General features: G+C 46.1%; 1 protein-coding gene across 3 annotated transcripts in view; it reads left to right on the top strand.

The window, feature by feature from the left end:
• CILK1 (ciliogenesis associated kinase 1) overlaps positions 1-15,591 on the top strand; it is a 65,532-nt gene that overhangs the window by 34,992 nt on the left and 14,949 nt on the right. For all 3 annotated transcript variants that reach the window (XM_084754819.1, XM_084754817.1, XM_084754818.1), the window contains exons 6-9: positions 5,985-6,117; positions 9,236-9,407; positions 12,897-13,064; positions 15,211-15,513. In XM_084754819.1, the coding sequence (XP_084610945.1) occupies positions 5,985-6,117; positions 9,236-9,407; positions 12,897-13,064; positions 15,211-15,513 (776 nt within the window). The remainder of the gene's footprint in view (positions 1-5,984; positions 6,118-9,235; positions 9,408-12,896; positions 13,065-15,210; positions 15,514-15,591) is intronic.

Here is a 15,591-nt window from a genome sequence, read left to right as displayed (position 1 = left end):
ACCACCCTAGCCATCCCCAGAGGTGTGTGTGTGTGTGTGTGTGTGTGTGTGTGTGTGTGTGTGTGTGTGTGGCATTTTCCCCAACAGCCATATGCAGTTCTGGCTAAAGCTAACTCCAGTGGTTACCCTGTCATTCCTCGGCAACCTCACAGGTAGAGAGAACAGATAGTAGCTATGCCTCTCAAAAAAGAGGAGGCTGAGGCTCTGAGCGACTGCAGAAATCAGCTGTAGCAGTGGCAGGGGGTCTGGCAGGAAGTCTGAGTGGAAGGGGACAGTAATGGTTTTAAGAGGGGTGGACACGAAATTCTCAAGTCCTCCCCGCCCTCTTCTCTCTAAATGATTTTTTTTTTAAAAGCAGAGTATAAGGACAAAAAAAAGAGAGATGGCTGAGTGGGCAAAAGCACGTACCACCTACCCTGAATTCATTCTCAGTGGAAGGAACAAACCAATTCCTGAAAGCTGTCCTTTGACCTCCACACACGTGCCCTGGTGACAGTTGTGTGCACACACAATAAATAAATGTGATTTTTTTTTTTTAACTTAGAGGGTCTGTATGGTGTTGACTTGACTCTGGTTACCCCTGTCCTGTGTTAATAGAACAACCATCTGCCGCACTTCATGGAGCTGTCTAGTGTGTTTCAGCCCTTCCCAGTAGCTCGTTCTCACAGTGAGAAGGTGCAGCCTGCCCCCGGGGAGTCTTCTCCTCTGAGAGGGAAGAACAGCACAGCGGGTGGTTGCCATGGCCATACTGCATGTCACCGAGTACTTTCTCCCCTGTGGGGAATGAACACATGGCTGTACTTGGTACTGACTGAACAATGTCAATGCACATCTCCCTTGCAGGAATATAATAAACACTATATTTCAAACTGGCCTGCCCTTACAGCTGTCCAGGGCACACTTCCCCATCAGGAAATGGAAATGAATTTGGTAGTTTGGAGAGCAATGTTTTGCCCCAGAGATGATGCCATACCTTTGAGCCTCACTACTGTCTTAAGTGCATGACCTTAAGATAGCCCTTTGCCTATCTGTGCTGCTGCTCTTGTGACCTACTTTTTTTTTTTCCTTGTTATAAACATTGTAGGTTTAGGTTCAAGGAAGGGAAGTTGGGGAGAAAAGGAGGGAAGGAGGCAAAGAGGGTGAAAACCATCTGAAATTACATCAGGACAATGCATAATGTTTAAATACTCTTCAATCAGCCCCCCTTATGTAATCAGAGTCATCAGTAATAGAATATGGGGTAGCCTTTCTTGAGGCTTTGTTTTCCTTTCGTCCTTGAAGTTATTTGTGAATATCTTCTGTCGGAATGAAAAGGGGCCCTTGAATTACTCAGCAGGCAGCAGCACCCTGAACTTAAGTCTGTTACTGTGTTCCGGAAGCTGTTTTGAATAGGGAAGTTCTTACTGTGGCAGCTCTCTGCGGTTGCATGATCTCCAAATGGCTCAGCTGGGAGGATTTCCCTTGTCCAGTGTGGAGCCAGAAGGAAGAGCGGGGATGAGGGTGGGGTCATTGTTATAGGCCACACTACACACCTCAGCAGAGCGCAGACCCGGGCAAGAATCAGAGCAGCGCTCTAATGGCATCTCCTCACAGATGGCACTTGTCACTCCCTCCCAAGCCTTAATTCTTATCTGCAAAAAAATGAACTATACATGCAGGCCCAAGGTGACAGTTTGTGGGATGCCACCAGAGAGAACTTTGCAGGAGGCACCTTCATAATGACCAGCTCTTGCAAGGTGCTAATGTGTCGGCACCGTCCCTCTAAAAAGCTTTATGGACTTGAGTGCCCTTCCTGGTCCACCCATTCACATCCTAAGCTGAGCTGTTCCTTTAACAGAAATAGCGATATTTCACTAAGACAGATGAAGTATGAAAAACAAAGCTACTTAGAGTGATAAGTGAGGAGTCTGAATTTTGTCCCCTTTGACCTATGCACATGCTGTCTGTGGAGCTAGAGTTAGGACGAGCAAGCCACGAGGGAAAGGAGAAAGCCTGCTATTGTGGGGAGGGATGCTTGGTGCTTAGAAGAGCATGGCTCACAGTCAGTGCAGAAAAGGTTTGGAGTGTACAAGTGATGCTTGCATGAGTACCAGTCGCTGTGATAGGATGGGCTGGAGAAGATGAGAGTCGTGGATGCAGATGTCATACCTGGTGCCAGACAGAGGTGCTGTGGGCGGAGGAGGTTCAAGGACAGATGAGTTGCTATAAGAGAAATGCCACATAAGTTTCTAAATAGCAATTACTCCAGTTAGAGGAGGAAGCGGTAGTTTATCAGTGTTGCTCTGGACTGGACTTAAGATCAGAGGCACAAGTCAAGTTTCAGGAGTATGAGCCACAAGGGAGAGAGTAGTGCTTGGTACGGGTAAGCTCTGACATTTGGGGGAGAGAGTGGGATTGTGAGCAATTTGTTATCTCTGCTCATGACTCAGTTTCCCCATCTGTTTGGTAAGAGAATGGTGCCTGCCATTACTTCATTCACTGGAAGATTTTGAGAGCATGTGAGTTTTTAGGTAGGTAAAGAAACCATCATCTCATAGTTTTAAAAGGTCCTGGAAACTATCCTAGGTACGTTGACAAAAGATAATTAATAATTATATAATTCTTAATTCTTTTCCAAAATGGATACATACAGTCAGGCCTGGGAACTGGCATGTGTTCATATGAATAAAGGTCCCAAACAGTGACTCACACCAAGACGTTGGACAGACATCACTCATCTGATGGGTAGATAGTCTACTTTGTTGGACTGTTAATAAACCATCTGGTTTTTGTCTATATAAATTTTTTTCTTTTATTGGAAAGGCCATTCTTGACTAATATTGAATCACTCTTGAGTTTCTTAAGCTGACAATCTCAAATTTGGTTCTTATAATTATTTGTGTTTGGTTTATCACAAATCTGGTTAAAATTCCTGAAAAAACTCATCATCAATGAAAGGCCATTAGGTTTCTGTCAGGTCAGCAACAAAATAAAGATGAAGCAGGTCTCTGTGTATTTTCACAGTTTACACCCACATCCATGCACCTATACCTACCAATGCACATGCTCTGTAAGGTAGCTCACTTGCTGTGCCATCTCTTGTCTAACCCACTCTGAGCTCAGTTCCTTGGGATGTGCACAGCAGGTGGCTGTGTTGTGAAGGAAGTACGTCTTCCTCTTGCCCATGTCTCCTTGAATGTCTGTGACCGTTTCTGTGCCTTCATCCTCATGGAGGCATGGGGTTCTAGGCTCCATTGTATTCCCTTGGTCCAGCTAAGGCAGCCACTGCTCTGAAGATCCATCGTGATGCGAACAAACTGTTCATTTGGAACTTGACCTGATGCTAAGCCTAGTTCTCCCCAGGATGATAAACACAGAGGATTGTCCTTTTATTGAAACATTGCTGCTTTCCATCATATGTTGCATGTAGTACATTTTCTTTTTTCTTAAAGATTTATTTATTATGTATATAGTGTTGTGTCTGTATGCACAACTGCTGGCCCAAAGAGGGAACCAGATCTCATAGATTGTTGTGAGCCACCATGTGGTTGCTGGGAATTGAGCAGCCAGTGCTCTTAACCTCTGAGCCATCTCTCCAGCCCCGCATGTAGTGCATCTTCAAATGTAAACGCATCATACTAGCTTTCTGCCTGCGCAGAGACAAGCTTGGAGAATAGCCTTGGCTAATGGCTTCCTTTAGTGCTGCAGGAATGCCCTCGGTGATGTGGCTATCCAGTAATGAGCCCTCGTTGTCCCCACCCCACTTCTGGGCCATTGTTCTTGTCACTCCGTTCTCAGCATCTGTCTTTTAGGACTTTCTCTCTTCCATCCTCCCCACGGTTCTTATCTACTCTCTTGATCCTTCATATTGGTCCACGTAGATTCATCACTGTGAGGTTCCTTCCTTCTTCCTCCATACCTATGTAGTTCCCTTAGTCCAGTCAACAGTCAAGTGCTGTGACACCACCATGCTCTTTCTCACATTCAGAAAGGTAAAAGGCTTTAGCTGTTAAAGTTCTTCCATCTGTTTAGTGAAAACAGTGACCATATCTGTAAACTGTAGACCACTACCCACAGGCAGAGGAAACGCCTGTTCTACTGTGAAGGCAGAGACCACAAGCCATGCCCATTGGGTTGTTCTGAGGCCACAGAGCCCGACCCATTGCCTGCCGTGGCCTCGGAATATTTCTTGGCAGAGTGGAAGGACAAAGAATGGCATCATGTGACGTGGTTTTGTAGACTAAGGGCAACTCAGTAAGCCTCGGAGAATGGCTAAGATTGGCATTGATAAAGATAAAAAGGAACAAGGGTGCATTATCAATGGGGATAAATACAGAAAACTTAAGGGGAATGAAGAATTCCACCTGAGTGAAGCCCACTCTGTATAACAGGTGCTTGGTGTTGGGAAACATGAGTTGCAGTCTGGGTGATTGAACCTAGGGCATCGTGCACGCTAGTCAAGTCCTTCACCACAGAGCTCTCTGCTCAGCTGGACAATAACATGTCTCACTTTAGGTAGAAAAAAAAAAGATAAGATTTACTAAACAATTTAAAGAGGCTATGGAAAGGCGTGTGAGTGAGTGTGTGCATGTGTGCATGTGTGTGCATGTGTGTGCATGTGTGTGCATGTGTGCATGTGTGTGCATGTGTGTGCATGTGTGTGCGAAAAGCATTGTTTAAATTATTAGAATGTGTGAGCATCCACAGAAGCTGGAGGAAGGTGACTGTGAGAAAGTGATGGTGCAGCCACGGGCAGCAAGAGCAGCTTGGTAGACAGAGCCTAAGGAAGAAAGCCAGGAAGTGTTCTTAGGGAAGTGCGGGACTGTCACATCGCTATCAAAAGAAAGGATTCAACGGAACCAGCAGGTACTTGGTGATATTATTAAAAGCTTGAGGAGGAGAGATTGTTTGTGAGGTAGTTCTGGACAAGCTGATTCAGGGACAAAAGTGACATCCAGTCAGGATCCTCTTAAGGATGTAGCGTTCAAGGATGGCTGAGGATATTACATTAGAGATGACAGCACCGGCAGAGGCACCAACTAAGTTGCCTTTCCCATCTGAGTGTCCCAGTGAGCTCCAGAAGCACCCTGAGTGGTGTCTGTGTGGGTGGTACCTGAGGGAGGAGGTGGTTTGGGGTTGCAGAGCCACGTATTTTGCCGATACTGGATGTTGTGTGTGCCTGGAAGACTCCCACATTAAAAGTCTCCTTGCTGCGTCTCAGCAGCACCACTGTGGCTGAGATGTCTCATTCAGTGAGCCATCTTTGCTCCTCACAGTGTGAGCTACACATTGGGCAACATAGTAAACACTTGTAAACAGTGTCATGGCACACACCAGAATGTGTGTGTGTGTGTGTCTTGATAGACCACACTCTTGAATCCTTTGTCTCTTAAAAAAATTTTTTTTGCTACAGTATAAATTTAACACTAATAAAAATTACTGTTGGGGCTGGAGAGATGGCTCAGAGGTTAAGAGCACTGCCCGCTCTTCCAGAGATCCTGAGTTCAATTCCTAGCAACCACATGGTGGCTCACAACCATCTATAATGTGATCTGATGCCCTCTTCTGGCTTGCAGGTGTACATGCAGGCAGAGCACCGTATTCATAATAAATAAATAAATAAATATTTTTTAAAATTGCTGTCATTTCAATGGTTTTAGTCTCAACCTATGTCTGCTGACATGAACAGGGCAGGAAGGATCCCTCATCATCCCTCCCACCCCCCCATCCCCCACCCTCCCCACCCCACCCCCCACCTCCCACCGCCCCCCCAAGGTAGTTTGGTTTGTAGTTATCTCAGCACACAAATTTTAGTATCGAAGAAGACTTTGTAATAAATAAAATGCATGGAGATTAGCTTTGGATGGATTTTATATAAGGAAATACCCGAAGCCCTGCGGGAAGTCCGGAGGGCTGGTTGTCACAGATGTTGTCAGATAGACTTAGAGCCGCAGAGGGCGGTGCGGAAAGGAGCGTGCAGTCGATCCCTTCACCTGTCTCCGCAGGCTTCTTCCACCGGGACTTAAAACCCGAGAACCTCCTCTGCATGGGGCCAGAACTTGTGAAAATTGCAGACTTCGGATTGGCCCGAGAAATCCGATCAAGACCTCCGTACACAGACTATGTGTCCACTAGATGGTAAATGATGTTTCTCTCTAAATTATCTAACTGCGCTTCTTTCAAAAGGTACAGTTATAGAAGGCGGGCGGCGGTGGCGCACGCCTGTAATCCCAGCACTCAGGAGGCAGAGGCAGGCGGATTGCTGTGAGTTCGAGGCCAGCCTGGTCTGCAAAGCGAGTTCCACGACAGCCAGAGCTATTGCACAGAGAAACCTTGTCTTGAAAAACTAAAAAAAAAAAAAAAAAAAAAAAAAAAAAAGGTACAGTTATAAGGCCAAGTGTGATGACACACATCTCTAACCCCAGCACCCAGCAGGCAGGTTGATTTTTGTGAGTCCCAGCCTGGTCTACATTGTGAGACCTGTCTTTAAAAATAAATAAATAAATAAAAATTTAAAACAATGGAAAAAATAAACATATTGCTGAGGACAGTATTAATCATAAACATTAATTTCTCCGTAAAAGGAAACATAGTTCAAACACTGCAGGTATTTTGTTATTGAATGAAGTTATAAACTTGTGATAAAAACAGTTTTAAAAGGAAAGCCATCATGCTTTCCAGAGTCTTAAGTAATTTTTTTCAGTTTTTATATTTACTTCTTTTTTTTTTTTTTTTTTTTTGGTTTTTTTTTTTTTTTTTGGTTTTTTTTTTTTTTTTTTTTTTTGGTTTTTTGAGACAGGGTTTCTCTGTGTAGCCTTGGCTGTCCTAGACTCGCTTTGTAGACCAGGCTGGCCTCGAACTCACAGTGATCCGCCTGCCTCTGCCTCCCGAGTGCTGGGATTAAAGTATATTTACTTTTTTACGTGTACGAGTGCTTTGCCTCTGTGGGGGGGGGGGTGCTTGGTAACTGTGGAGGTCAGATTCTCTGGGACTGGAGTTGCAGATGGTTGTGAACTGTCATGTAGGTGCTGGGAATCGAACCTGGTTCCTCTGGAAGAGCAACATGTGCTCTTAAGGGCTAAGCCACTTCCCCAGCCCCGTATGAATAGTTTTTATGTGGAAGCTTTCTGGGGATGGTTCCCTCACATCTCCTTCCCTGTCCCCTCTCCTTATTCCTACCCAATTCCTTCCTGTGCTTCTGAAGATGCTACAGAGGAGATCCCTGTGAGTGAGAGATTTCTGTGCCTTAAGAGTACGTCCTGTTCTCGGGGAGGACCCAAGTTGGCTTCCCCACCTTGTCAGGCAGCTGATAACCAACCATCTGTCACTCCTGCTCCAGAGGATCCAGAGCCGCTGGCACATTCCCACACACGGAATTCTTCACAGACTGTGGGGGCGGGGGAGGGGAGACGGCTGTAGACAACTCTGGGGAGTAGCAGCTAGCTTTTAAAACTGTGGGCTGCAATCCCACATGGGGCCAAGTAACTGAATGTGGGGTTGTGAAAAATCGGGCAACGGTGAAAGGTTTCTGCATGTACAACTTGTTTAGCTAATTCAGAGTCAGCTATGCAGTGACTGAGAGGTGCTTCTGGCTGTGGGCCCACGCTGCTGCAGGACTTCACTGCAGCTTTGGTTCTGAACGCATGGCATGCACGCTGCTGCAGGACTGCACTGCAGCTTTGGCTCTGAACGCATGGCCTGCATGCTGCTGCAGGACCGCACTGCAGCTTTGGCTCTGAACGCATGGGCTGCATGCTGCTGCAGGACCGCACTGCAGCTTTGGCTCTGAACGCATGGCCTGCATGCTGCTGCAGGACCGCACTGCAGCTTTGGCTCTGAACGCATGGCCTGCATGCTGCTGCAGGACCGCACTGCAGCTTTGGCTCTGAACGCATGGCACGCATGCTTTCAGTGCTTCCCATCCCCACGCATAGTGCCAGCAACTCTGCCCACTGCAGATCCGAGTCAAGACCGACGTGTGTTAGAGTGTCAGTGTTTTTATTGTGTGGATGGACTTTTTTTCCTCTTGTAGAAGAACATATTGGTTTAACTACAGAAAACAGTTAAAACTTTTACTATTTTCCTACCATCATCCCTTAGCAAATTAGCATCAAGTTAAGATCTCTTTGCACTGGATTATGTTTAAATGCTTGATTTTTAAAATTGGTGTTTGATTTGCTGGTTGAGTTCCATTTAAAGAAAACCATTTAAATGGGGCTGAAAATGGGGCTCAGTGAGTAGAGTACCCATCTACTGTGCATGGAGCCCTGGACTGTACCCCAGCACCTCATTAAGCCAGGTGTGGTGGCACATGTGTAATCCCAGCACTAGAAGCAGGAGGATCAGAAGTCTAAGGTTATCCTTGGCTACATAGTGAGGTTGAGGCCAGCCTGAGCTACAAAAGACTCTTATCTCAGCAGATATGATGGTGTACTTACTACTTTAGTCCCAGCACTCAGAAGCAGAGGCAGGAGGATCTCTCAGTTTGAGGCCAGCCTGGTCAGTATAGCAAGGCTACACAGAGAAACCATGTCTCATTGGAGGCAAAAATCATCACGTGAATTTTTGCTTTCATCTTTAATAAATGGTAAAATTATATGCACGCTAAAGAATCAATTAATATAAGTGAGTGATTTACTACTAGTAGTTTTTTTAAATTTGTATACCTATTTAATGTACACATACCTGAGGAGATATAAAAATTTCTCAGGTAAAATGGAGTTACAAATGGAAAAAGTTAAGAAGGCTTGGAGTAGACCCTTACTTTTCTTTCTCTTTCTTCCTTCCTCACTCTCTTTTTTTTTTTCTTTGATGTGTGTATAGTGTATGTATGGGGTATATTTGTGATATAGTACATGCGTGTGTGGGTGCTCACACCCATGGGGAGGCCAGAGGAGGACACTGAGTAGCCAGCAAGCTCATGAAATCCACCTGCCACTGTTCCTCAATGCTGGAGTTACAGGCACATGCAGCCATGTCTGGTGTTTACTTGGGTGCTGGGGATTTGAACTCAGGTCCTTATGCTTGCAGAGCAAGTACTCTTGCCCACTGAGATATCTCTGCAGCCCTTAGACCATTGTGTTTTATTATTGGCCATAAAAATTGCCAAGTCCTTATAAGCCCCTGTGCCACGTTGCATTTAGGGAAAATACATACTTTTACTGAGATTTTAATTCTGTTGACTTAAAACTGCTTACTGTTGACTTTGATTCTGACCAGTAGAAGCAATAGCTAGCTGTTCACTTTGTCATTTCAGGTACAGGGCTCCAGAAGTACTCCTGAGATCTACCAACTACAGCTCCCCCATTGATATCTGGGCGGTGGGCTGCATCATGGCAGAGGTGTACACCCTCCGGCCTCTTTTCCCTGGAGCCAGTGAGATTGACACCATTTTCAAAATTTGCCAAGTGTTGGGAACACCAAAGAAGGTATGACGTAGAGCAAAGGCTTGTGGCCAATATGATGTAGAGCAAAGGCTTGTGGGCCAAAGCCAGCAGCTTTCTGCTCTGCCATTCTAGGGTCTCTCTCTCTCGACTTTGACCATTCTCCTCTGCGCAGGCTCTCTAAGGGAGGACAGCATCCCCTGTGTTCTGCTTACTGCTATGGCGTTGGTCGAGACTCTTTCTACTTTCTCTTGATACCATCTCACCCTTTATAGAATTCCTCCATTTGTATGGGAACAGTTATGTCTGCCTGTCTGCTCACCCTTCCAAAGGCACTCTGGACCCCCACTTCTCTCCTTAGCTGTTCACAGGGCCTTCCTTCATCATCTATTTCCTTTTCTTTCTTTCTTTCTTTTCTTTTTTTTTTTTTTTTTTTTTTTTTTTTTTTTTTTTGAGACAAGGTTTTGGGGCCTTGGCTGTCCTGGACTCACTCTGTAGACCAGACTGACTTCGGACTTACAACGAATCCACCTGCCTCACCCTCCCTGAGAGCTGGAATTAAAGGTCTGTGCCACCTTACCCAGCTCATCACCTATTTCCATCTGTGGTCTCATTGTCGTCCCTAGAGATCCAGTCTTGATGCGCTTGGTGCTTTGAGTTTTTTGTTTGTTTGTTTGTTTGTTTTGCTTTGTTTTTGGTTGGTGGTTTGGGTTTGGGCTCAGGTTTTGGCTTTGAGATAGGGTCTCACCGTGTAGCCCAGGCTAGCCTAGCATTCACAAAGCTCCACCTGCCCCTACCCCCTTTTGAAGTGCTGGGAATATGCACCACCATACTCAGCTGAGGCTGTCTTTGCAGAGTGACTGTGGAGTTGGAGCTGAGACCGTGGACATCTATGCTTTCTTTTCTTTTTATTCTTTTTCTCCCTGCTCTCTCCAGCTTATCTTTCAGTCTGTGACTAGACTCTCTTTAAAAAAAAAAATGTTCTAGTTACAATCTAGTTTTCACTTTAAACTATTCATACATCACCCAGTCCCTCAGCTCAGCGTACAGCTGGCTCTGTACCCTGGAATATTCCCATTTCTGTATATTGTTTAATGAATGTCTCTTTTGTGACCACCAAGATCCCTTTCTTTCTCAAAAGGCCTCGGTGACACTCCTCCCCGCTGCTGTGTCTGTGTTCTCTGCTGTTAATAGATTTGTCTTGTGTCTAGTCTCCCAGTGCCATTGCTGTTTTATAATTCCATTGCTATTTGATCTTTACATATTCTCTCACTTGCCCCCCCTCTCTCTTCCTCCTCCTCCTCCTCCTTATCTGCACGCCCATCCAACTCTGTGCCTTTTTGTTTTGTGTGTATGTGTCTGTGTGTGGCACAGGGTATCAAACCTAAGGCCTTATACATGCTAGAATTTATTTTGTTTATTTAATTGCTTGATGACTCATTACTTCCACCATGTTAGTGATAACATTTTTTAAGTCCTCCCACTGGCTTCCTTCCTCTTTGTATTTCTGTCTATATCCCTTCTGTCATTTTTTATCATTATATTTTAAAATAAGTGTTCTATTTTGTGTTTTGAAGACAGTGGCATTCTTAAGGGAGGGAAGTGCATTGAATTGTTTTTGGATACTCAGCAACACTAAGCATTCACTCAGGAATTGTCTGCGAGGATGGTATAGCACAGTAGCCGTCGGCTCCAGGGAGGGGTCAAAAGTGTATTGCAGCATGCCTTACAAGACAGCAGTGTTGGACTGGAGAGAGCCTCAGGCCTAGCTGTTCAGATTTCCCATGGCCCAATGCAGAGAGTGGGGCAGACAGCTTTCTCTCTCCTAGTCTTCTTAGCATAAATATTTAGAATCACCAAATTGCTGGCATCATAACACGTGGAGTTTCACATATGTATTGGGCCAGGAACTGATATTTTTATTTCCTTCATTTTGTTTTGTTTTCCCCCTCAAAAATATCATACAAGTAGTTTCCAAACTCCATGTGTCAGGAAGCACGGCAGGGGAAATGCTGTGGGCTTTACTCCCCAGTCCTCCAGAGCTGGGCAGCCTTCTATCCAGCTTACAGCACAAGCGAAGCTGCTGGCAGCTCACTGTCGTTTCTGCAGTTTCTCGGGTTGCATGCAGCACAGTCTGTTAAGGTTCATCATATACACCCTGGTCCCCGTCTGTGTTAGGGTACATCATATATGCCCTGGTCCCCGTCTGCGTTAGGGTACATCATATATGCCCTGGTGCCCGTCTGTGTTAGGGTTCATCATAGACACCCTGGTTCCCGTCTGCGTTAGGGTACATCATAGACGCCCTGGTCCCCGTCTGCGTTAGGGTACATCATAGACACCCTGGTCCCCGTCTGCGTTAGGGTACATCATAGACACCCTGGTCCCCGTCTGCGTTAGGGTACATCATAGACACCCTGGTTCCCGTCTGCGTTAGGGTACATCATAGACACCCTGGTCCCCGTCTGCGTTAGGGTACATCATAGACACCCTGGTCCCCGTCTGCGTTAGGGTACATCATAGACACCCTGGTCCCCGTCTGCGTTAGGGTACATCATAGACACCCTGGTCCCCGTCTGCGTTAGGGTACATCATAGACACCCTGGTCCCCGTCTGCGTTAGGGTACATCATAGACACCCTGGTCCCCGTCTGCGTTAGGGTTCATCATAGACACCCTGGTCCCCGTCTGCGTTAGGGTACATCATAGACACCCTGGTCCCCGTCTGCGTTAGGGTACATCATAGACACCCTGGTCCCCGTCTGCGTTAGGGTACATCATAGACACCCTGGTCCCCGTCTGCGTTAGGGTACATCATAGACACCCTGGTCCCCGTCTGCGTTAGGGTACATCATAGACACCCTGGTCCCCGTCTGCGTTAGGGTACATCATAGACACCCTGGTCCCCGTCTGCGTTAGGGTACATCATAGACACCCTGGTCCCCGTCTGCGTTAGGGTACATCATAGACACCCTGGTCCCCGTCTGCGTTAGGGTTCATCATAGACACCCTGGTTCCCGTCTGCGTTAGGGTACATCATATATGCCCTGGTGCCCGTCTGCGTTAGGGTACATCATATATGCCCTGGTCCCCGTCTGCGTTAGGGTACATCATAGACACCCTGGTCCCCGTCTGCGTTAGGGTACATCATAGACACCCTGGTCCCCGTCTGCGTTAGGGTACATCATAGACACCCTGGTCCCCGTCTGCGTTAGGGTACATCATAGACACCCTGGTCCCCGTCTGTGTTAGGGTACATCATAGACACCCTGGTCCCCGTCTGCGTTAGGGTACATCATATATGCCCTGGTCCCCGTCTGTGTTAGGGTACATCATATATGCCCTGGTGCCTGTGTGTGTTAGGGTTCATCATAGACACCCTGGTCCCCGTCTGCGTTAGGGTTCATCATAGACACCCTGGTCCCCGTCGTATACGCCCGCCTAGCAGTCAACAGAGTCAGGATACAACTGCAGTTCTGTTATGGACACACATGGATGACCCCATCTGAGCAGCATTTCCTGTCTTTTCCTGCAGACTGACTGGCCTGAAGGCTACCAGCTCTCGAGTGCTATGAACTTCCTCTGGCCCCAGTGCATACCCAATAACTTAAAGACCCTCATTCCAAACGCCAGCAGCGAGGCAGTTCAACTCCTGAGAGACATGCTCCAGTGGGATCCCAAGAAACGGCCAACTGCCAGTCAGGTTTGCCTGTTTTTATCTGTTCAAAGCATCTTAGACTCTATACCTAACTCTGAGTACTTCTATAAATTACGTAATATGCTTTTCATTTGGTAGCATGGTTGAAAATAGTATTGACCGCTATGAACTGGAGGAATTTGAGGTAAACTGAAACTTGCTGTGCATAATTAAAATAGTTCAGATTAAACTGTATTTGCTTTGAACATTAGCACGATAGTTCGCATGATATACCACAATATGTGACATATAGGTAATCTACAAGTGAAATAAATATAAAATTGCCAGATGGACATGGTGGCACATGCCCTTAATCCCAGCACTAGGGAGGCAGGGGCAGGCAGATCTCTTAAGTTCAAGGCTAACCTGGTCTACAGAGGTGTTCCAAGACAGCCAGGGATACCCAGAGAAACCCTGTCTCAAAAGGGAAGAGAGAGAGGAGGGAGGTGGGGGGAGAGAAGTGTGCGCTGTCTGTCTTCCCAGGTGTTCTAAAATGAGTTAAGAGCATTCAGTAGTTCAGTGATAAGCCAGCGCTGATTGCCGCATACCTTACAAAGCCAGTTCACCAGCAGAGGGCAGAGACAGACCCACAGATGGATGGAGCCAGGCAGGTGACTGCAGCCAGCATTTTCATGCACTCTGTACATGCCATAGTGTGTGCTTTATGTGGCTTCACCGTAACAAAGACTCCATGAAGTAAATATTTCTGTTTGACCTTCTGTGGGTAAGAAAGCCAAATCTAAGAAACTTCAAATGGTTCTCCCTAGTCACTTGTTCAGTAATTGGTTTTAGGAAGTGCAGGCGCCTCCTGGCTTCCCGCCTACCCTCCCGGGGTTACATTGATAGTACCCGGAAGATCTGAGGCAGCTCCTAGAACTCTCCTGCCTCCTGCGAGCCTGGTTTACGTTAGTTGTGTTTGAACCTTTGTCAGCTTGACTCTTGAACAATTAATTACACTGCTCAGGGCATCACCTAAAAGATCATTTCTAACGAGAGATGCTGATCTGTGGTCTTAAGTCACAAAAGCCACAGGGCTATGTGGGGAAAGTACCCGTGTGAAGCTAGAATTTGTGGTAGCTGGAGAGGTGAGAGGTGAGCAAGTTGGTAAAGCCCTGAAGAGCCAGCCACAGCCTGGTGCCAGCAGACTGGCTGGTCAGACACAGAAAGGTCATGCACTTCTGATGGTGAAATTCACAAACGGCTCTACGGCAGGAAGGAAAATATCTGATGAAGCACTTTATTATTTTTTTTATAGGATGCTCATAGAATATTAAGTTAAACAAGTCCACAACAAGACTCCCATACCCAAGAACAGAGGGATGAATGGTATCAGAAAAAGCTAAAAAACACCCCTAAATCAGATCAGACTTGTTAAAAAAGAAAATGCCAGGGACTACAAAGAATTCTTTCAAGTTACATGCCAAGAGTCCAGGCCTATAGCAGGGTACTCACACTGTTTTGACTTCGAGTCTACACTTACATATAATAGTTTTAGATGTTTATAACTTATTTTCCAGACTCATTAAGAAAAATGATGTTATTTTCATTGACTTTCAATTAAAAATCCAAGGGAATATGTATAGAATGTCATAGAATTGTAACCTTCTGTGGGTTAAGGCTTATCCCTTGGTTAACCAGGAAACTCAATTATCCATAGCAACTGGCAGCTAAGCCTTGTCTTGGTGGGAAGGTTTTAGTGGGTTGTGTGTTGTACTCTTGATGGCCTGAATAACAGCAGAGATACCCTCTGCCTGCTTTGGTGGGGGTGGGGGGTTAGTTGGTTGGTTGGTTTTAAGATCTTATATAGCCTGGCCTGACCTAAAATTCCTGTTTAACCACGTCTGGCCTTTGATTTCTGATCCTCCTGCCTCTACCTTCCTGAGCGCTAGGATTATAGGCAAGTCCCTTTATTCCCAGAGTCATTCATACCATATGCTTTTATCCAAATAAATTTAAGTATTGCAACTAATATGTCAAATTATATGTTAGCTCAGATATGGAAAAACAGAAGAGGGTTACCAATGCAGGATATTGGTTTATAGCAGGTTTGGGCTAAGAGCCTGGAGTGGTCATGTGAACTATAGTCCATTGATCATGATGGTGTTTGCCGTCCCTCTAGACTTTTCTCCTAATGCCACATTTGTCATTGCAGGCACTTCGCTATCCCTACTTCCAGATTGGACACCCACTGGGCATCGTCACACAGGATTCAGGAAAACCACAGAAAGATGTGCAAGACAAGGCAGGCCCCCCTCCTTACGTCAAGCCAGCCCCGCCTGCCCAGCCCCCGACCAAGGCACATGCACTGATTTCTTCACGACCAAACCAAGCCAGCCAGCCCCCTCAGCATTTTGTGTACCCTTACAAAGGCGAAGCCCCCAGGACAGATCATCCCCAGGAGGGCAAGCCAAGCCCAGCCTTCTTCCCACCCCTCCACAACAAGAATCTCCAGCCAGTAAGTGTCAAGCTCTACAAGGAAACCGCAGTTAATTTTCTTCTCGCTACAAATACTGTGTGAAATATTTTCCTTTTC

The sequence above is a fragment of the Acomys minous genome, assembly GCF_964271855.1.
Source record: "Acomys minous genome assembly, chromosome: 13".
Taxonomy (NCBI): Eukaryota; Metazoa; Chordata; class Mammalia; order Rodentia; family Muridae; genus Acomys; species Acomys minous.
Note: the sequence above shows the minus strand (reverse complement) of the source record. Positions and strands in the feature narration are given on the sequence as shown.